General features: G+C 40.0%; 1 protein-coding gene across 1 annotated transcript in view; it reads left to right on the forward strand.

Moving 5' to 3' along the window:
* bcam (basal cell adhesion molecule (Lutheran blood group)) overlaps window positions 1–21,768 on the forward strand; it is a 43,440-nt gene extending 21,672 nt beyond the window's left edge. The window contains exons 2-16 of the mRNA XM_026371083.1: window positions 9,069–9,196; window positions 9,378–9,594; window positions 11,337–11,410; window positions 11,516–11,612; window positions 11,734–11,916; window positions 12,409–12,530; window positions 12,667–12,808; window positions 13,302–13,417; window positions 14,430–14,571; window positions 14,847–14,968; window positions 15,636–15,774; window positions 16,136–16,153; window positions 18,439–18,589; window positions 19,316–19,370; window positions 20,390–21,768. Coding sequence (XP_026226868.1) covers window positions 9,069–9,196; window positions 9,378–9,594; window positions 11,337–11,410; window positions 11,516–11,612; window positions 11,734–11,916; window positions 12,409–12,530; window positions 12,667–12,808; window positions 13,302–13,417; window positions 14,430–14,571; window positions 14,847–14,968; window positions 15,636–15,774; window positions 16,136–16,153; window positions 18,439–18,589; window positions 19,316–19,370; window positions 20,390–20,395 — 1,712 coding nt within the window. The 3' untranslated portion in view covers window positions 20,396–21,768. The remainder of the gene's footprint in view (window positions 1–9,068; window positions 9,197–9,377; window positions 9,595–11,336; window positions 11,411–11,515; window positions 11,613–11,733; window positions 11,917–12,408; window positions 12,531–12,666; window positions 12,809–13,301; window positions 13,418–14,429; window positions 14,572–14,846; window positions 14,969–15,635; window positions 15,775–16,135; window positions 16,154–18,438; window positions 18,590–19,315; window positions 19,371–20,389) is intronic.
* Window positions 21,769–23,632: the final 1,864 nt, after the last annotated feature.

Raw genomic sequence — 23,632 nt, forward strand, 5'->3', positions numbered from 1 at the left:
TTGCATCACTCATTTCCATTCGTTCTCTTCTTCGACATCTTCTTGTCTTCTCATCTTGTTCTTGTCTAAACTTTTAGCCTGCTACCAAACACTACCCCAAAGAAACTGAGTCACTTCTTCTTTTGGTTATCCCTCCATTCCTACCTCCTTTCTCCCCCTGTTTTAAATTTCATTTTTTTGCTAGAGGCTGTGTTTCAAGGAAGGAGAGAACAATGAGAAAGATAGGAAGAGAGGGGGAAAAAAAGGACAGAATGTGTTAATTAGAGTGCCTGGGGCGAGAAGGATGGGAGGAAGAGGGAGAAGAGGGAATGGAGGCCCAGATTCAGGGGCCCCGAAACATTAAATATTAACACCTTTTCTCATCTTTGCCCCTTTAGTGACATCCACTGATTGGGTTTTTCTCAGCCGATCAACACACACGCGCACACACACACTCTATCTCTGCCTTTTACCAAATTGAGATCCTCCTGAAAATGAAAGGCAGCTAGGAAGACACACACTGCAGTAATTGGCAGAACCTCTCGGTTTTGTGCCCTTTGATTTGAAAAGCAATGAAATTCTACTTGATATTTTTATCCAGTCTTGCACGTGATCACCACTGTGGCCTTGGCCTTTTTTTCTTTTTTATATAGTGTAGTATGACTCAAATGTGAGCTCTAATAGGAGCAAGACACTTGCTATTGTGATTCTAACTCTTTGTTAATGGAGTCACCTATAATAGCACAAGATTGTGTCAGCTAAAAGATATTAGGTTTATAAATGACTTGGATATCCTGCATGAGTTCGGTTTTACTCAGCTAATGGGGACGGACAGTCAGAAAATCATTTGGTTTATCAGTGAGACAATATATCAAAGCTACTTTTCCAGAAGCACTTACACAGCACTAAAACTCACAAGATTCACGTATTTATAGCTCTATTTATAATCTCTTTGGCTTTGTTTTATTTCTTCCACCATTACTTTCTGCAGAATGGGGCAGAAGACTGCAACGTCAGCTCTGCAAATTCATATTCTGCTTGTGTACTCCATCTCCATTTGTCCTTCTTTTTTTTTGTGTCCTCTTTGTTCCTACCATCTATCCTTGTCCTTGTTTTCTTCTCCTGACTCACTGGATCATGTTCAAGGAGGATAAACACACCCCATTCCCGTTCCGCCACCCACACTGATTGATCACATGGCTCCAAACTCTTGTGTTTGAATGGGGTTGACTTCCCAACCTGTTGCCCGAACAACAAGACTGGTGAGTGGGAATCTAAGGGTAAACAAAAGACGGTGTGAGGGGGCCAACCTTGTAGCCTACTTCACATTATTTGCATTGAACTGCCACACCATGACACAACACACACACACACACACACACACTAATAAACATGTGACTTATGTCTCACAACTTCACAGACTGTGATGTTACCCCTTTGACCTCCACTCCAACACAACACATACTTCTTTACACAAAGGAGAGCACACAACAGCTTGGCTGGCAGACATCATTTGCAGAGTCATTGAAGTTGGTGATGACTTGGGGCTCTGCGTTTTATTGCGTTGAGTAGGATTCACAGATGCTAATATTGTTGTGTTTATGCAGTGGAGAGGACTGATGCATACCCACTCTAATTGCTTGTAGCCTTATGTTAAACTCAGCTGCATTACGTCAACACCTATTCCCTGGGAACATCCGGCCTCTTCTAAACTCATGTCCTTGTTCCCTCCTTCTGAGTCTGTCCTCTTGTCTTTTTTCACTCATTCTAAATTAAGTTCAACTTATGAATCCAAATTAAGTTAAACCTGTTTAAAGTGCTAATTACATCTTTCAAGACTGGCTTCAGGACACGTGGGACACAAAAGAGAAGTCAGATTTCAATCAAGAAGGCTGATGTAAGAACCATAAAACAGCAGCCTGACAGAGGTGACAAATGGAGTTAATACAAAAACTTTAGACAACTGAGAACCAAACAATAAAAGGTAACAGGATTCTTATCCAACATCTAATAAAATCAGTTTTCTCCTTACAGTCTCTCCTTTGCCTCATCACCTCGTCTTTTCTGTAACAGACATACAGCAGCTGGTGGTTTTAGTACCAATAAATAAAGTGGTAAAACTCAGTCTCCTCTAAGGTAACCTTCACAATCAGCTGCAACCTGAATGTTTGTGTCAGGTTGTGTGTTGCCGCAGGGTCCCAGGTGTTAATTTTACCTCCACTCAGATGGTATATCGGTACAAGCCCAGACTGGAAGCCAGACAGCCCCCCGTATCCTGTAATTGTGGTGCAGCAGCTTAGAATGTGTCATCTTCACATCCGGGATCCGGGTCTATCTCTCCATTAATCAAGATTGTTCTCCTGAACACACATCGCACGTAACCCTCATTAAACTCTTAGGCATTAAATGCAGCGGAAGCACCCAGTTTCACTAAGCAAAGAAATAGAAGCGCCAAAGGTTTTGTTGTGTTTGACTCTAATTTGAGGTGCAGGTATCATCTCTGATGCACAACAGACCACGGCTATTGGAGTTATGACTGCAGAGTCAGAACAGATTTACAGGCGTCTCGTCTAAATCTCTGATTGCTGTAATTGGTTCATTGGTTTTGCCCATGTGATATGTGGCAAAAAAAAAGAAAACCTCAGAAAGTTTTCAGGAGATTCTTGTGAAGTTTGTTACAGTCAAACCCAGGCTGTTTGACTGTGGTAGTTCATTAGGAGTTGTTGACATCACTAACAGTTCCTTTTAACTAAAAACTCCCACTCTATTAAATTTGCAATAGCAGATCAGTGTGTCCTGAATCACAATTATAGTCACTTTATATGGCAAATAAAAGAATTTGTCTCTGGCAGACTTCATTAGGGACTCATTACTCTTGTATGAAGGCACATGAAGTACTTAGTCAGTCCCAGTGGATGATAGTTTCTTCCTGCGAAACATTGTAAGAAAATCAAGACAAATACAAAAGACAAACAGCAAACAGCAGTGACTGAGCGTGCACAACCACCCACATCTGTGTAAAGGTCAAAAAGGAATCTGTTGTGATTATTCACAGTGGTTTGAACATTTTGTAAGGAGTAAATTTATTATTAAAACAGCTACTGTGCTGAAACAACAAATGCTGGGAGAGTTTTTATTGTGCAGGATATTTCAAAGGGTTGTAACTGATGAATTAACATTATTGTGCTGCTCATAACAAAGTGGACATGATGTAGTATGGATTGCAAGTTGAACTATGATTTGTTCCTCAACTTTTTCATTTACATTCTCTTTCAGTTTTCTGCTTATTGTCTTGTTCATAAACTGTTATCCTAGTCTCTGAATATAGTAAATGACAATATGACTCTAATTAGCATCAGGCTCATTTCATTGCACCTGTCAATACTTAGCATTATTGACAGGTGGTCTGTCAATACTTAGCAGGTCACCACCGGCCATTAAGCACTCTGTCTACTAGTACAGATAAACTTACCATAAGACATTTCCAAGGAGACAGACAGTGAGACTCCAGTGTATTTATTTCGGTCTGCTTTTTCTTATGTTTTTACTTATTGTCTCCTTGGTTACAAAAAGTTTTACTTCTACAAACTGTCTGGGTCTGTATATTCTTGACAGTTGGAAAACTTCCTCTCCCTGCCTGTCTGTCATCTCTGTAGTTCTGTGTGGCTCACTGTGCCTGTCTCACTCTCCTGCTCTGTCTGTGTGACATTCATTGTTGATGAGTGTGGGTGTGTACAAGGTATTGCTCACACTGTGGGGACCTGAGGTAACTTGTGGGAATGTGGCTTTCATGAGATGGCCGGATGCTGGTTCCCATGAGAAAATTGAATTTTAGAGTGATGAGTTTGTTCGAGGTTAGCGTATGGTTAGGGTTAGGGTAAGGGTTAGGGAATGTTGTGGTTGTGGTTAAGGTTAAAGTAAGACTCCATGAAATTAATGTAAGTCCATGTAATGTCCCCTGAAGTGATGGAAACCAGTTTTTGTGTGTGTTTGCTGCAGCTGCCGTTGCTGCACTGCACCTGTTCTTGTCTCATCAATCAGGCGTTGACAGACTCCAGGCTTTACATGGACCCATCCTGACACTGGTAGTCTGACCCAGCCAGCCCCTTACTACAGACATACTGTGCATTATATACAGTATATATGTTTGTCTGTTAAAATGACACTCACTAAGAAATAATATATTCCTTTGCAAATGCAATGTGTTCACATATAACAGGGCAGGCTGGATAATGTAAGCACCATGTCACACCTAGTCTTGAACACTGACGGGTCTTAATCAGTGTTAGGGGGAGCCGATAGTATCCTGTCACATCCTTCTGCCACAACTGTGACCACATACACAAACCTTCTTGCTTATGATGATAATGGATTCAATCACCACGTGTCTATAAGAGCCATGTGAAGAGAGTGAAGCCACGTACTTTCCTTGCAGATGCTTTGCCTTTATATACTTTAAATTATCTGTTCACATTCTTCACAATTTATGATGTAAAGTTAGAATTGTTGCGAGCAGAAGGTTTGGTGAAACATATCTCCGCTTTCTGTAAAGATGCTGAACAGTGGAAAATGATAAAGTCAAACCTATCGTTAGATGTTTTTGTTATGACCTCGTGCTGCAGATGACTCCGTTCTCGTGACATTGAGGCTGCGTCTTCTGCAGCGGGACGCTGTTTGCTTTGCCAACAGTCAAACACACTAATCCTGTTAGAGGCCATGGATGTTTTGGGCCACACACACTGGCACATACACAGGTACTCTTGCACACACATACTTACTGACATTCCTCATCCATCAGGCACTTTGTTGCACGCTTCCTTTTCAGCTTTTTACTAATTTCATAGATTGAGTCTTCTGTACAGCATTGCAACTGGTGCAGGTCTTTATACTCTACCTCTTTCATATATGCTAACTGTAATCTAACACCTCTCTTGAACCCCTAGCACCATCATCCAGGTGTGTACACTTTAGACTTAAATAGAGCTGTGTTAAACACTACATCCATCCGTTGACAGTCGAGCACTGTTTGGGTAAGCAGGGAGACAAGCAGATACTATCAGTGAATGGAGATTTGTAGTGGCTTAATTTAAGCTCTAGTTGGGTGACACTTTGGCACGTAATGCTGGTTTTGCACAAAGACTTTGCCTTTTGTTCCATTTCTTTCTCACTTCCTTTCTCTGTTCCTTTTTTATTGTCCTTTTGCCTTGTTGCCATTTTCCATTCTCTTACACTGTTCTTTCTTTTATTCAGACACACACACATGCACGGACACGTTTGTGCACTGATATAAAGGATGCTCTTTGAGAATGAGGGATAAAAAGAAAAGAGCAAGAGAGAGAACGAGAACGAGGCTCCTGGTTTTTGATGTCCAGAATGCGACAGTAGGTGAAGGGAGAACAAGAGAAGAAAAGAGGGACAAGAGTGTGAGGATCCAGCTGGTTCTTTTCATAATAAGGGGCACCCGATCGTGTGTGTGTGTGTGTGTGTGTGTGTGTGTGTGTGTGTGTGTGTGTGTGTGTGTGTGTGTGTGTGTGTGTGTGTGTGTGTGTAAGAGACAGAGAAAGAAAAGGATATGCAGTCAGAGTTACAGTGAAAGAGTATTAAAGATGGTTTCGCATTAACTTTTCAGTAGATGCGGGACTGGCACAACTCTCCGGGTCTCCTCCACTCTGCCTTGCAGCTTTGACTGCAGACTTGAATCTTTTATTTTTCTGTGCACACTGTACTTAACCATAGCTTTTCTGAGGTTGTTCAGTTGCTCATAAATATCACATGCATTATAGATCTACTGTAAGTGTGTGTGTGCCTGTGTGTGTGTGTGTGTGTGTGTGTGTGTGTGTGTGTGTGTGTGTGTGTGTGTGTGTGTGTGTGTGTGTACAGGTCACAGTATGACCGTCTCGTTCCCATCTGTCTCTCTACCCGGTCATGCACCCCATCACACACCACCTCGCACACACTTTCCCTCTCTTTGACTAAATCCGATTATCTGGCCTGCGTCAGCTAACAAGACCTCCATGTAGATAGTCACTCCCCACCCCCGTGTCCCATAGTAGCCCCCACCACTCCTGGTTTTTCTTTCTCTCTCTCTCTCTCACACACACAAGTGACTGCCAACACTCTGTGTCTCTAAATACACAAACATACACACACACACTTGTCTAGCCTCAGATTAGACTGAGGACTCCCTAATTATGCCCTCTAATTGCCTGACTGTCTGTCCAGCTGCCTTGTGTGTAAAACACAGAGCACTGGCCTGATTGATCTCGCAGCACCAAAACATATGTGAACAGCACCAAAAGGGTGTTTGTGTAGGAGAGAAAAGGGCCAGAGCGAGACAGACAATAAAATTAAATGAATGATAAGGAAGGGGAGATGAGGGGAAGGTAGACCATATGTTGGATTTGTTTAGTTCTTGGTAAACCAAGTAAAAATATAACAAATAATGACTTACTTGTATTATTGTAGGATTTCTCTCAACCATTTTACAAGCTTTGCCTGAAGATTCTGAGTTTACATGTGTTTTTCAAAAGACAATTTATTTGAGTAACCAAGCCAAGATTTGAGCTTTCTATGCAAATACCAGCAAGTCACTTGATTTAGTGTGGTATGTGTGTGAGTGTGTATTTGTCCCTTGCACCACTTAACGGGACTCTTAAATCCTGAGTGCTGCCTAAAAAGCACAACACTTGGTTTACTCACACATTCTTGTGCATTTGCTTGTCTGGCTCTCTGTTTGCGTTGGCGCGGAAACAGAGGAGGATTTTTCTTTTGGGCTACATCCCTCCTACAAACTTGGGAACACGAGACTCGGTTTGTAAAAATGAATGTTGGTTCACTTGAGAGCCGCAGAGCTGATGGAACAAAAATATTTAAAGAGAGAGGGATGCTTGTTAGGGATGAAGGGGGTAAAAGATAGCAAGCAAGAAAAAGGGAAGAAAATGAAGCAAAAAGGCACGGGAAAGTAAATCAAGAGGAAGTGAAAGACACTGGAGAAGGATATTTTCATCAAATGTCAACACAGAGCTGACCCTCGACCACCATGCTGCTTTGTGGGTCATGGAGAATCAAAGCATCTAACCCTAGTGGAATGTCACAAACACACAAAACAACACTAAGCAACCACAGTGTTTATTTTTGACAGACGTGCCAATTTCTCTGTAAATATACGCTCTCTGTCTTTTCTGTTTTCTTCCCCTCTTTCTTTTCCTTCTCACAGCACAGTGATTTAAAGGTGACCATCCCTCAGCTCATCTAAATCATCTTGTGACATTTTAAGCAAACACTCTTTAATCTTCGCCATCTATATTTCTCTGTTATTAAAACTAGCCTGTCAAGCAACTATGATTCCCAGAAGTCAGGGCTCCCCACTCTTGGCAGTTCCTCACAACAAATTAATTATTTAACTGGAGAGTTTTTAAGTCCAGAAATTGACGATATTATTAATTTATGTCCTCATACACACACTATAGGGCTGGGTTGTTCATTAGCAACACATACGTCCAGAATATGAATATTATCTCATGTGCAGATCTCTGGATTTTAATGATACTTAATACTTGTAGTGTTTGCAGCATATAGATTTTTGGAGATGTTGCCTGATGAGTGGTTGTTTACTGTGGCTTCACTGATGCATCTATTATTTATAAAAACATTTTCTAGTTGTGCATTATTTCAGAGTATAGTATCATACAGTAAAGATTGCTTCACTGACTTATTAGTTAATTTTCTCTAAGTATGTCTGTCGAGCACTTTCTTTAATTGTGTCATTTGTTTGTGCGCCAGAGACTCGCACAGGAAACTTGATGTGTTACAGTACAGTGCGATTTATGAGACTTTATACAGTGACATCTGCAGAGCTGTTTCTCTTCATTCAGCTCTCCATCCTTTCCCTCCTTCTTTTACTGCCTATCCTCTCCTCTATGTAAAGCAGTCACCTTGTCACGTTGTTCTTCCATAGCTGGAGCTACAGTGTTCCCTATCCCCACAGGAACCAGTCTGGGCCCATCCTGTGCCCTAGCTGCACACTCTTTTCATTGAGATCTGGGACACCGTGTGAATTTTAATGTGCTATTCAATGGAGCACATGGACAGTGCCAGCCAGGAGGACCTAGCATCTCTGTTAAATGCTTGCTGGGGATTTTATCATTGTCTAATTCAAGGCTCTAAAGAGAGAGAGGGTGTTGAATGTTGTACACATTTGATAGGCCCTTGAGGAACCTGACCTGACATGTTCATACACCTTTAAGGTTTAGCTTTAGAGCAGATTTCGATGAAAACCTAGATTCTTTACTGAAACTGCCCAACTAACCACTTCTCTGACATTGATCTAAATCTTTCATGATGTATTTTCCAAATGTACTTTGTTTATTCTACAGGGAGTGAAGCAATGCATACTTTTGACAAGACCAACTTTTGAAACATTTTTACTAGTATTTTTAATAAAAAATACAAATATTCGACCGTATGCATGTGTTTTTTACACTAAGGATAATAAATCTTTCCTGTAGAGGATTTGATTCTGTGCCAAGGGTGAGGTACTGTGTAAATCAGTTTGTGTCTGTGCATGTGTGGTCTGTCTTTCTGGTATCACCGTGGTGTTAGTTTTCATCTCTGGAGCTTTACAGCTGTTTACTGTATTGTGTGTGTGTGCACATACAGTATGTAATGTGTGTGAGGAATGACAAGTGCAAACCCAACGCCCAAGGCGTTGCAGGAAACGGCATGTTACACTACTGATGTACTCTCTAAGAGATGCAACACAGCTGTCCCCCAGTTCTTGTAACACCTTGTTTAAACAATCGGAAGCCCTGAGGGTATAAAACACACACACAGGCTTTTAATCTGATAACCTGGAGACAAGTTGCAGTCGTTTCGGTTTATTGTTTGTTAGTTTTCCGCATCACGTCATTTTTTTGTTGCCACTCATTGCACAGACAATGTGCAGAGTTATAAAACTTTCTCCATCTTGTTTTTGTAAACGGGCCTTTCCTGGCATAATCCATTCTTATCATTAATGTACAAAATGATGTGACATCTTTTCATGAAATCATTGTACAGGTCTTTATTCTTCTGTGTGTTCTTGTTTTCAGTTTGCAGTGGGGCTGTGACTGTGACTGTGTCACCTAAAGTGGAAGTGATAAAAGGAGCCACTGCCAAACTGCCCTGTACATACACTGTCTCAACACCATCAAGCAACACCATCGTTGAATGGTACATTGTAAGTAACAGTCATTTCCTCATTTAATGGTAATGAGAAACAATGTTAGTATTATTGATGAAGAACATTTCAAAAAGAAAATCAATATCAAACATTGTGTTTCTGGTCATTTATGCCTTCTTTATTTATTTTTGTCTCTCTCTTTCTTTCTATAAACATTTCTGTTTGAATGACTGTTTAGGAGGAGCAGGGAACCAGGAAACGTGTGGCTTTCCGCTCCCAGGGTGGTGATGGCAAAAGTGATGATGGCACCCCCCTGACAGGCCGGGTCACCATCGAACAGGACTTCACCTTGACCATCTCCTCCGTTGTACCCTCCGATGAGCTTGTCTTCTACTGCCAGGTCACCGCTGGTCCCTCGGGGGTCAATGATGCACACACCAACCTTAAAGTCTTCTGTGAGTTGACCAGCACACTTTGACCTTTTATTTGACCTTTTCAGAGAGACCTCTCCTCACTTTCCCATTCCAAGTGTTCATGTGTGGAATTTATGACTTGCTTTGTCACTGCCCCCAAAAAGTGTGTATTCATGCCTACTTGCATTTAGAAGTGGTTTAATTGTACCTAATATATTGAATAGACTGTGTTTAGCACATATTTAAACCAATGCTGCACAAGATCTCTTATAGAGAAATAAAATTTCAGAGTATGATCGTCTACATCTGCCAAAAATTAAGCAGACTTAGAATGGCCATGTGTAGGACTTTGGAGCCTTTACCAATGCTTGGGGGTTACCAGTTGACTTTGATAAGTTCCCCAGAGGTCAATTAATCGTAGTCTAATCACTCTTGACATAACTGATGAATAGTTCATTCACACCTGTCATGTCTCATATATATCACCTTAATAACAGTCCAGATTTATCACCAAGAGTCGGAAGACCAACCCCGCAGCCTGCTCTGTCCTTCCTCTCCATAGCAGCCACCATGCTGACATCAATCATACTTTCAGGATTTAGCAATCACACCAGTATGAGTTGGATATCATTAGCATTTTGGATTGGACTGATCAGTCACAGTCAGAGAGAGAATGGGGAAACAACCCTTTCTTTAGTTAAACTGCTACTTGAAAAGGGCCTTACAAGTTATCCATTAACATTTATACACTCAGAGGCACTGAATTTTAAAGCAGTCTCATAAAATAAGCTGTTAATTGTGAATAGGCAAGTCAGTGTTTGACTATGGTGCTATTTGACAAAGGCCTTTTTGGATGTATTTAATGCCTACCCTTGGAAGAAAACTGCTTGTCTCACAAACCAGCAATTATTCCTTGTCCACATTTGACCACTTGACTCACTGAGTTATTGTGTGTCTGCCCTGCTTTAACTTAATAGATCTGAGTTATGAGGTCTCCTGAAGGTTGAGCAAGAGCAGCGATAGCCTGGTTTCTCTCTCTCGGGGGGGCTGGCAGTGAAAAAAACAAAAAAACACACGCACAATATAACTGACTAAAAACATTTGTGTTTCCATTTCCCCATGTGTTCTCTGCTGTCATAGCTCAGTTTAAAATAATTGAATGTAACAATCTTATTTATTTAATTTTGGCTGAATGTAAAAGGCTAGAAAAGAGAGTCACGGTCACGAAGTGTTCAGAGTGAAGAAACCTACTTTTCAAAGTGAAAAAGGTCTTCACTGTGTATCTAAATGACTGTCCTTACACAGCAAAGTCTGTCTGTGTGTGGGAAGGGAGTGGCTTTAAAAAGCTACAGCAGTTTTTGGAGCAGCTGGACAAAAAAAATGAAAACAAAGAACTGACTGAGACAGAGTGAAATACCCATCTAGTGTTTATTTTTACAAGATTTCAGCAGCTGCAGGAAGTGATAAGATGACCTTGCATGTGAAGTGAAAAGCAGTCACACCTGTGGTTGTGTGTTAGCCAGAGAAGGGGGAGTATGTTTTTTTTTTTTTTTTTTTTGTGATTTGACCCTTATCAGCTCATGTGAAGGAGGTCACAGTGGAATGATGTGAGGCAGGATATTTACTGCTCGACTTAATTAACAAGGTCAGCGGGCATTAGGGTTGAACTGCATATGTGGAAGTAGACTGTGTGTGTTTGGACCTCTATACTATTAATTTTAGTCTTTTCCTCCCTGTGAATTAATATTTTAATAATGATTTCTCATCTTACATTTCTGTCTCAGTTGCTCCAGAGAAGCCAGAACTAACAAGGCCATCAAGTCAGGCCATCTACGTGGGAGAGGCTTCCAGCTCTGAGGTGTGTGTTCAGCTTGTGTGTTTGCACCTTTTTTAATTTTTTGATTTTGTATGAACACTGTAAAGATGTTCAATGTCTAATCTTTATTTTTTTCATGTGTATCAGATCGGTACCTGTGTTACTATGAATGGACATCCCCAGCCAAGAATTATCTGGTTCAAAAATGACCAGCCCATACCTGAGGTCAAGGACACAAAAGCAAGTATGTACCCTATGATTCCTACAGTAAAAATAATATATATTCACATTGTCTGTGTAATCACTCACCTACTGCTCTAATACCAGTGATCTGAAGTCCTGTTTCCACGTCTCCTATCTGTCAGATACCTACGTGATTGCCTCTGTTGTGAAGGAGGCCTCAGGTCTCTACACTATCAAGAGCACCTTGTACATGCAGCCCACCAAGGATGACAAGGACTCCGTGTTCCAGTGCACTGTCGAGTACAGCATGCCGGGAGACAACATCAAACAGGAGAAGTCCAACAGCATCTCCATCAACCTCTACTGTGAGTGGACTGGAGGTTCTGTGCGGAAATTGCATGAATTTGTACCGGATTTGAGATAATCATAGTATTTTAAATCAAATATGTTACTCAGAAGAAGTTTTTTTGTATTGCTTGTATTTACTTCAATTCTGAACTAGAACTTTAAATGGCAGCAATTAGACAGCACTACTTCTGACCAAAGGTATTTTACTTGTCAGAAAATTATTCTGCAACACATTTTGAAATTGATTTATCCTTTTAGACATATTTTAAGCAAAAATGCCAAATATCTGCTGGTCCATTTGGAAAATGTGATGATTCACTGTTTTTCATTTGAATATCACTGTGCAAGATGCTGTACAGGTTTATATAAAATTACACATAATCAAAAAAACAGCATCTTCCTTTTCGGACCATGTGGAACAAAATTGAAATTTAATTTTCTGCTGACGAAAAATGATGAAAACAAAGGAGCAGTTTTCACCTGTTCCATGTCTGTTTTTGTTCATACAGATCCCTCTGAGAAAGCAACGTTTTCCCTGCTCAACACCGCTCCGATCAAAGAAGGTGACACTGTCACTATGAAGTGTGAGACTGATGGAAACCCTCAGCCTGAGTTTGAATTTACTAAAGATGTAAGCATGTATATTATGTACATATATGTGTTTTTCTGCTTTTGCACTATGAGTGCAATTAAAAAAATAAGCTAATTTTACTCTTTCATTCAGTCTTTATATATGTCTCTCTTTACCAATCCCCTTTCACCTCCAGAAAAATTCCATCAAGGGTGACGGTGGTTTACTGACCCTGAATCATGTCAAGCGCACAGATGCTGGCATGTATAAGTGCAACGCCATAGACTTTGATAACCTAGACGCTGACCTGAGTGGAACTATCAACCTCGCCATCCACTGTGAGTGAACTGAAGACTTAAACACACAGAGACACACATAAGACTTGCATAAAGGACGATTTGCGTCCTCTTTGTGCAGTTTAGCCCCTGCCATAAAGCCATTTTTCTTCAGTAAATTACAGAACTAAAGGGTTTAGAATGAAATGAGCTTTAATTGAATTCTTTCAGCTCACCGATATCCAATTCAATTTTTCACAGTTCATCTGTTACTTTAATGTTATCCCAGCCACACTCTCTAATTTGATCTAATCACACACATTAGGCAGAAGTGGCTTAGAAATAGCATGGAATGGGCTTAACCTGGCCTTGAAAATAGACCTAACTTCACAGAGTGCATTAGCTTTCTGCTTAAAAAATATTAAATATAATTTTTTTTTATCATTCTACATTCAATAAATGTTTAGATGAGTCAAAGCTGATTTTCAGTGACACTTCTTTAAGCCTTTTAAATGCATAGAAGATCTCAGGTTTCATGTTTCTTGCTCACTTTCAGATATTGACCCAGTGAGTGTCAACCCGTCCGATCCTCAAGTCGCCATGCTTGGAGACAGCGTGGAATGGCAGTGCAAGACCAAGGCCTCTGCTACACATACAGTTCAGTGGAAAAAGGTATGCTGCATCACGTGTTTCCCTTCCTTCCCTTTTCCTTTCACTTTCATTGTAGTATCTTTGTTTTTTCTCAATCTTTCTACTTAATAATTTCTAAATATTTAAACTGCAAAGCTACAATTCTTACATATCAATAACACTACCTGGGTGTTGATCAAGAATCCTCCCGGGGCTCCATATTTGTCATTCTGGTTAAGCTTTGGTCCAGCTTTTTAAAAGCTAGGGGTTTGTACCGTAGTAAAGAACTAACTGTATGTGCACCTGTCACACAGCGTTGGAGCCTTTGAGTGTGAGGAAGGGTTTCACTGTAAAGACAGTTGTGGCCCTGCTTCACTGGCTGTATTGTGTTGTGTCCAGTTGCAGCAACTGCAGAGCAACCATTGGTGCTTGTTCTACGGTATTTTGTGAAGGAAGACTCTAATTCCTCTGAGTGGTTTGGTTTCTCACGCCATGTAAATTAAAATATACAAAACTGCCCAAGGTTCAGTTAGGGTAATGAATCATCAGAATATTTAGCAGTTACTGTGTGCAGCAAGACAGTGTCAATTTATATTCTTCACCAAACAAAATGTTTGAAGCAGCTTGGTGCATACTCTGTAAAATGGGTGTGATACCGCTGCATTTTGGTATTCATTCCTGCTCCTCCATTTGGTATGTGCAGAGTGTTCCTCTGGTGTCAAGTCTGTTGTTGTAGCCTTTGTATCTATTGTGTCTCCTGGGCGTGATGAAAACTCATACTCTACGTGTTTGCTTTTAGAAAAAGATTTCTATGAGAAGAAGTTGAGTAGAATTGCAAGAGACTGACTTTGATCTGATATCACTGTGCTTTGGAGAAGTGTGTGTGAAGGTTTTCCTTATGCTTTCCCAGCAGTGTGTTTTTAAGCTAGATATTCACAATGCTGCTCTAGTCTCATCTACTCTCATGTTTACATGCACAGGGTAAAATAAAAGAGTGTAGGAAAGATATTGTGAGTTCGATTGGTTTTATCTCTGACTATCTGTGTTCCTCCAGGGCTCTGAGGTGCTCTCCCAGGATGGCACTCTGTCAATAAATGCGATTTCATACGACAAAGCTGGAGTGTACATGTGCGTTGCAGCTGTGCCATCTGTGCCAGGACTGACTTCCCATGCTAGTGTCAACCTCACTATCAAAGGTAACACACCTGATAGATACAGATAGACTCTTAAAAATCTGCATGAGAGCAGTATACTCTTATTACCCTAATGGAGTAATCTTTTTTTTTTCTTTCCAAAATTACCCACCCCAAATCACCACTACACATAGGATAATAACAATGATCAGTGTTAGGGCGTGCAGGGTATTGTTTTGGTCAGAGAAAGGAACTTGTATTGCTTTATTCATACTTGCTCCACTGTTCACAAGAAAAGTCCCTCTTGTTCACAAGCTGCTTTCTTGCTCCATGTCCAGGAAAGCCAGTCATTGAAACTCCTGTTGCTGGAGAGGTGGGGGCAGAAGGAGATGTGACTTTGAAGTGCGTGGCCTATGGCTTCCCTGCACCTCAGTTTACCTGGAAACCCTCAGGAAAAGAGGTACAATTGTGCAATGCATCCAAGACAATGACAAAATAGCTATTTTTCAGTTTACAAGATTAGTGAACACAAGTCGTTAATATTTTCCTGTAAACCATTGTTTCTCCTCGGCCTCTGGAGGACGGGTCTCTTTTGGGAGAGCTAGGTCCTCCCTGGCTTGGCTGTAATTCAAAAGCTGATTTCAAACAGTGCTATCGCTATTAATGTTTTCATTTAGGTCAAGATGTGACGTTTTAAGCAAGATTTATTTTTCATAACATCTTAAGATCTTCGTCTTGGAAGACTGGTGTGTTAAACTTCAAAAGCAATATAAAAAGGAGAGAGACACACAGCTCGCGGGCCTGTGGAAAGTAATATCTTATTCTAACATTTCATATTGATGTGAAAAAGAAAAACAACTCCAATGCAAAACAACTCTGAAGACACTCAGACACAATTGAAATATGACATAAAATAAAGTTATTAAATGAGATAAAAAAGTAATGAACCTTATAGTGTTTAAGAACAGATCTTTGGAAGTGAGTATGCTACAGTGTGCTCCACTTTTGAGTGCAAAATCTTAATAACAGCAAAATAAAAGAAATGCTGAGGACATTTGTAAAAGTTCATGTTCTCTCTTGTGTTTGTTTCTTTCACCTCCCTTCCCCACTTCCTTCACTCCTGCCAGTCCGTATCAGTGGAAAGTAACAAAGTGGTGAGCACCGTGACCCTAAAAGCCACGCCTGAGGTCATTAAGGACGGGGTGACCTGTGAGGTGGTCAACCAGTATGGAAAAGACAGCAAGATCTTCCCAGTAACTGTCAACGGTCAGTGTTAGGAAAAGACTCGAGCAATGATGCAGGTTTTATATCTATCTTCAACCTGGATGCAGCTAGAACACAGAATAGAGGCCTTCACGTAATTTAGATCCTAAAATGTGATTAAATGAATGAAAGTCACTATTCTGGTTTTTAGCCGGTTAACACATAACTTTGTTGATGTTTAATGATGCAATAACTTCATTTAGTAAAATGTGTGTCACTAGCTAATTAGTAAGATGTTAGAAAGGACTTTATTTAACAAACAAGTAAAAGTAATAGATTACCAATAGATGCTGCTGATTTCTATTTACCCTATCCATTACCTGTAACTTAAACCCTTTCTTCTTTTTATCCTTCTCTTTTGCAGACAACTCGTCCAACAGAGGTAGAGCCTTCTCCCTTCTCCTCCTCTTCTCCTCCTTCCTTCTCTCAGGACTCTTTGTTGTACAGACTCTGTAATTTAGAACCAAATCCACTCCACCTATTTCCTCTTGCCTCAGTCCTTCCATCTCTTTCTCTCTCTCACTCACACACACACACACACACACACACGCACACACACCTCCCACCTGCGATACTGTAATCTTGTATATTTGCTCTCTTGCTACCGAACACTGTGGATATTGTATATTGTCATTCTTCTCTTGTCACCTTTGTATGATGTCTGTCCTATATTTTGTGGATGCTACTACAACTTTTTGTGGCCCTGTGGGGACAATAAAGGATTCTATTCTATTCTATTCCTTCCTTTCCTCTCTTTGTTTCTTCACTGCGTGTCTATTGTGGTCACCTCTTCTTTCAAACTGCCTCCTTGTTTATCACTTTTCCTTTTCGTCGTTTCCACTCACCAGGACGCTGTGTGGGGTTGTGCATAGCTTCGTTTGTGTGTGTGCTATTAGCGCTGCGTGTTTCGTGGTTGTTGCTTTGCTATGCTATGCGACTGAGAAACTCTCTTTCTCTCAAAGTGCTGCTCTCTGGAAATCCTGTGTTTGAGCCAGGTCTGTATTGCTAACCCTTTTAACATGTGTATCGTATACGTCTAGAACTGTAAGTAACTGTGTGTTTGTGTGTTTACATGAGCTATCGAGACCTGTTTGTATATGTGCACTAGTATTATTATAGTTGTGAGGATAGAAGTCTGACAGCATTTAGGGGCAAACAACATAAAACAAAGAAGTGTTCACAGTCAGCTGGACATATTCTTACTAAAAATACAGTTATGGCAATAAGAGTAAATAAGAACCCTTCCTCAGCCAACAGCTAAGTCAATGCATTTTTATATCAGAAACTCCTGGAGCTTCCCAACAACTGAAGTGATCAATTATCATCTGCCTAAAAATAAACTGGGTTCATATGTTTTCATTCATTTTATACATTTATTTAGCAAGAAACACAAATCCTGTCACTATGGTTATCTACAGTGTAGCGTGCCTTAATGATTCAGTGGTTTAAGTGTTTATTATTTATTTCTGACGCGTTCTTGTCCAGTGTAAAACTGCCAGTCGATCGGAAGGTCAGCATCTTGAAAACAGAGGGTCTTACTGTGAACAAATCCCACAAAAAGATTAAAACCAACAGTGATAACTTCTGTGAATCCAAACCTGATTTTAGCTCATTTGTCTGTGCCATAGACCCTTATACTATTAAAAACCCATCACTGGTGCGCGCTGGTAGCCAAATGGTTTGAGCTCATGTTCCTAGTTCAACTCTGGCTGAAGTTATTGCAGGTCACACCCTCTTTCTCTCTCCTAATTTCTCCTGTCTCTCTACATCTAAAATGCCCCCCCAAAAAAACTAACAAAAAAAAAACATCATCATTGAGTCACACAGCTGCACAGGGTGACATGTTGGTGTGTCACAAAAATATGTTTATAGTAGTTTTCCAAAAAAAAAAACTAATTCCAAAAGCCAACAACACTTTGATACTTCATTACAGTCTGTAAAATGGATTTTCACAAGAAAGAATAATTTTTGAAAACTACAGGTTAAGTGTTTCCCCCGAATCCAGATGCTAATTATCTCCTGGCTCTAGCTTTGCACCTAATAAATAGATGTAAGAAAGGTATAAATCTCAGCAAGAAAACAAGCAAGCTCAATATGTTGAAGAATTACTGCTATTATAAATTAGTATGAATAAAAAATACTTTAATTTATAGTAAGGTTATAGTTAATTAGTTAATTAAAGCACCAACCCAGTTTGGGTAGAGTCTAATTTCCTCACGAGTATAGTAATACAAGTGCAGGTGGATGGTTGCGTATGTTCAGTGTTGTTTTCTGACTCTCAGCTGTACAGTAGTATCTGTGAGTGTACTGGCCCTGTTTCTGGGCTCCCATCGTATTTCAGTCATTGCATTCAAAACTTAAACTAACCCCACATCCTCTGCTCCTTTCCCTCCCCACCCACCTACCTCTGATCCTGTTCCTCTCCATCACCCCCTCCACTTCTTTCCCCCAAATCAAATAATTTTCTCCTTCTTTCTTTTTTGTCCCCCACAAATTACCTCCATCTTGCTACAACTATTCATGTTACGCCCTCTCTGCCCTTTAAATAAAAACCCGTCCTTTTCCGTCCACCTCCTCCTCTCTCTGATCAACCCCTCACCCAACCTCCATCCCCTCTCTTGCCCCTCCATCTCTCTCTCCATGTGTTCCTCCATTGCGGCGCTGTAGCTGGACAGCACCAGGGAGGCTCCAGCGGGGTGGTGATAGCTGTGGTGGTGTGCGTTCTGCTGCTGCTGCTGTTGGTGGCCCTCATCTACATGCTGAACAAGACGAGGAGGCTGCCCTGCAGCAAGAAGAACAGCAAGGATGTGCCAGAGAGGTGGGGTGGAGAGAGATGGTGGGATAATGTTGGCATTATCTCTATTAATGCAGCAACCACTGAACCATATGTTCTTTGTAAGAAAGTGCTAGAAAAACTCTTATAAAGTAGAGTTATTAGGGACTCTGCAAAGAAAATGGTAAAATACGAGACAGTAAAGTATGTTTCAGCTTGTTGTGTGTTGATTTTTCTCTGAATTGTACAAGAAAGATAAATCATATTACAAACAAGGTAATAGCAATAAGTGATTGAATTAACAAGGAGACACTGTTACTCTCTTGATAAGACTGGCAGTGTTAGTATTACATATAGCACTGTGTTTACCCATCTTCTTCCCTGACATTAATTTACACGGTGTATCAAATGTAATCATCAGCAGTTTTATGCAGTCTTGATAATACTCTCTGTAAAACAATAATCCCTATAAATGAGTCACATTAGAAGTAACAGTCTGGAAGCTGTCAAAGCAGTTTGATCTCAAATTTGACAGTGACTGTACATGCCAGTTCATGTTGGATAGAAAAAATAAGCATAAGTAAAGAACTGTAAACAAAACATTAAAGTACGTGCAGTCGTCTCAAGCTGCCAAGTATTATTTGGTATTTTAAGAAGATTATGTCAGAAAAGTGACTGGAAAACTGTTTTCATCTATTAGCCGTAGAAGGGAAACACTGTTTAATACAGTTCAACAAATTCTTTCTTTGATGTTTGTCTCTTTGCTTTCAGTGAAAAGGTGAACAATGAGACCAGTCTCATCCAAAAGGGACCGTCCCCAGAACAGGTCAGACCAGTGGACACAATGTTGGACTAAGGGGTCAAGGGTCATGGGCGCCAATTTTGATAACAGTGGCTCAGCTGTGAACTCCAGTTAATGATCATCAAAGGGCACGCCACTTATCTGGCTGTCATTCCAGTTAAGCTTCTACATTAATGAATGTGACCCTTGCAGCTACTGGCTAATGATATGCAGGGACAAGTCAATGACACTTCAGCTATTACAGGGAAGTGGATGAAAATAAAGCTGCTCCTGATCCTCAAAGGACTTCTCACATACAAATAGTCAGTCGTCGTCTTGGAATTTAGTGCAACACATACACATAAACTTACCTGCAATGATTCTTCATAGCAGTTGTGATCATTTTGACATGAACACCGGCTTTACAGTCAGCAGAAATATCTTCAGGCGCATCAGTCGCACTGATTGAGTATCTACAGCCAGTGTCACTTCAAAGAGAGCTCATTTGAAAAAGCTGTCCCTGCAGCTCAAGTGATGGAGGATGACAGCTGTACAAAGTAATCTGAAAATGTCATCACGAATGTAAAACATTTCATCATGAAATTCACGTCAGTGGCATATTTGACGTGACTGTGAAAAGCCAGTTTAAGAGAGCCTTGTTTTATGTGATTTTTGGAGCTACTGACAGCAGGACTGGCTGACATTTCAGAACTGCAAGGAAACTGCAGACACGTTTTACTTTGCTTTTGAAATGGATATAATGATAAGATGTGAAAGTCTCCCTCCATACGCTATCGAGTGATGTTTCTTTCTTGTCTCACCATTAAAATAAACACCACGCTACAAAGGCTGGAGCCGAGCCATAGACAAAAATGAAATACATGAGTGGAAAGAAAAAGTGTGTTAACCCTTTGGAACGGTCACAAGTACAGACAAACACGATGTGCTTAGGCTAATAACACACAAACCATAATATTGTAATGTAAATATAATTATATGAAATGAATGATGGTGAGTTGATGATGTTTATATTGTTTGTGTTTACCTCTCTTTCTCTTCGACAGTGTTGAGTCAAAAAAGGCATCCAACAGAAGGATGGAGGGAAGGAGGACAACAGTTATGAAGACAACAGGGCTCTGTTTTTATGTTTTACAGTATGGGGAACTGAGGGGGACAAGAAAAGGCGACGCATGGAAATGGGTTTGTTTTGGGGTCATCTGGAGACAAACCACATTTGGCCTTTGTTGTGCTTGTTTTATAACCTGGAGTCGACCTGCTGGGTGGAGTTTATTCCCTTTTTTTTTGTTTTTGAAAGAAAGTTTAAAGATTCATCCATTTTTTTGTTTCCACAGGTGTAAAATCATACATGTGTAAAGTTATAATTGGACAATAATAACTTCTTTTGATTCTAACATTTTGCTTACCAATCACATCTTTTGGTTGAATCCACTGCCGAGTAGAGCTGAGAACAGTGGGGATTGGCTTAAACAATCCAAGTACAGTGGCATAATCTTTCTTATCCACCCCAGGTTAAACAAAAAATGTCACTAACCCACCGTGTTGTCTCTGGAGCACATCTTTGTGTGGAGGGCAACACTGAACGTCTACTTAGCTTTGGGGTCTGCACTTATATTCTGGGCATTTTGGGGAAAAACTATCACAGGCTGCCGTTTTGTTTTAATCAACACAGTAACGTAATGATTACGCTCACAACACACACTGTTTGGCACACAAATCTGCGTTTGTCGTAGTGCTGTTTGTTTAATTGCATTTTTGCCACCTGTGAACATCAATTTTTTTTTTTTTCTGATATCCATATTAGCTCTCAGTAGAAACAGCACAGGCATGAAAAAATGCAAATCCATTCTCTTAAACTGCTTGCCTTTTTAAACCCAGTAAAAAGCCACCAAGCAAGCAGGTTATTAGGTTGTACAAATTTATGTTTGCCATTTCCAGCATGGTTGTATATTATTTTCTTTGCTCACCTGTTTTTCTCTGTAATTTAAAATACTTATTACTTGTTCTGTGCATGACGTGGAGCTCAAAGTGTGTCCAGATACTAAGCCGCTGGCCTGGCACAGTAATTACTGCCTGTTTTTTTTTTTTTTTTTTATAGCCTTTCAGTTCTTTACCAGGCGATGAAACCATTCTCACAATCACAGCACCCAGCGGTTCTGCTCAGAAAGCCCAATTAACATCAGCTTTCACTGTAAAATTGGTGGAATTTGGTGAAATGGTTGACAATCCTCAAACTGTGATCCTGCTGTGGTGTCGTTTTCCTATGACACACAAAATGGGACTTTCAGGAGCTGTGGTGCAGTAGTCACAGATTCACCTATTACCCACGTCTCCCCTACACTGTCAGCACGTCAGAGAGGTTTGATATTAGGTTGACGTGCCCTTTTAATTTGTTGTACACTGGAACTAATGGCCTTTATTTTTTTTTAAAAAGAGGTCACTTCAAACCACTATTTGCAGCCAGCTCATTTAATTTTTTAGTGTCTGTCTACTGATGTAACTGTCAGCAAACCTGTGACGACAGTTGAAGTTAGATGAGTGAATTTGGAGCATTATTCTTTTTTTATTTCATTGTTTTATATAAAAATACTGTGTAAAAAATATTTTTCTTTTTTAAGTACGTTGGTTTGTAATTTGGGAACTACTGAGTTTTCATTTTTCCATGTTTTTCCACTCGCTAAGAGAAGAGAGAACCTTTTTTATTATTTAGGACTCTTTTTATGAGATATTCTCAGTGCTTTACTTCTCTCTCTCTTTACTGTATATTTTGTGGTACGCTGTTGTGATCTCTGTGGTGTGTTGTGATGTATCTTTTTATTTTGTTCCAGCTGTTTAGAATTTATAATGAAAAAAACAACAACAAGAAAACCATTCTCTGTGTTTTTATTCCCAGCTTTGCGGCAGGCAATTTACAAAAATCTTGCAATATCACTGTTATTTTATGTCATTATCACAAAATTGGTTTGAAATTCATCCTCTTTAGGAAGAACAAGGGAGAATCTGACCATATGGTGTCAGCTGAAACACTTACTCATCATTGAACATCATCTGTAATCTTCAGACCAAAAGTTCTATCAGAAAAATCAGATTGCTTTTGATGTAATTCATCCGTGTATGTCTCTTCTTACACTTCCTAGAAGATGACATCTAAATTGATTCACAGCTTGCACCAAAGTTTAATCTCTTTGATATAAGCCGCTTTATGTAAATTTTTCCCTCATATTGATTGATCCCTTGATTTGCTGTGACAGAACAGAAAAATCGAGGAAGCTCATGTTTTGCATTGATAACTGCTTAGAGGATGGGCTCGCCGCTGACTTCATGATTCACCGTTCTCTCCGCTTGCTTTCATGTTTAGAAATGAGTTTAAATGAAGCCATCAATCATCACCAAATTGCTGCGCGACTTTGTGCATAGATCAGTAACAGTTAGTAGGATGGATTTTTTCAATAACAGCTATAATCATAATTGGCTATTTGAAAAATCATATATCAAAACCAACCGTTAATCAAGAAACGGGATGACAGAATTCTTCTAAAATCCTGAAAGAAAAGTTGTTTTGTTTTATAGATGACATTAAGATTACATAACTGTGATGGATATTTGTATCACTTCGCGACTTTTCTGTCCGTCATCATGCATTTACCTACCTGAGCCATTTTCCTGACACACATGCCGAGCGCTGCCGGTTTTCCATTAGGAAATTAAAAGTCTCTCATCAAAGTGACCTGGAAAAAAATCGATACACGTTGAGAATACAAAGCAGTAGGCAATCTAAGAGTATGGGTGGATACAGGGAATTGATGGGAAGCATAAATAACCATGTCAGTGTCATCCCCTGCTGATGTGATGGGGGTGAGGATACGTGTCAGCATCCTCAGAGCCTTCACACTGTAAAAACCTGCAATGAAACCCTTAAACATTTGCTGTTTTATCTTGCTGTAGAGTAATACATATATTAGATAAGATAAATTCTTATGGAAGTAATATAGACTGTCTTCAGAAATATTATATTTTTTTGAAAAAGGAGAAATCGACACAGAAGTTAATCAATCAGCACCATAATCAAATGCACATGACCCCCATAAAATCTGTCTTTCTAAAATCCATATGATAGAAGACCATTGGTTTTGGCCACTTCCTAAAACTCTTGCACCAATGACAAATGTTGGGACATTTAGATGATAGCTTATTTAATGAGAGACCACATAATTCTTGCTGAACAGCAGCTACTTTGGCCACAAGGTAAAAAAAACAAAAACAAGACAAGGCCCATTATTTCTGCCTAA

The sequence above is a fragment of the Anabas testudineus genome, chromosome 16 (assembly GCF_900324465.2).
Source record: "Anabas testudineus chromosome 16, fAnaTes1.2, whole genome shotgun sequence".
Lineage (NCBI taxonomy): Eukaryota > Metazoa > Chordata > Actinopteri > Anabantiformes > Anabantidae > Anabas > Anabas testudineus.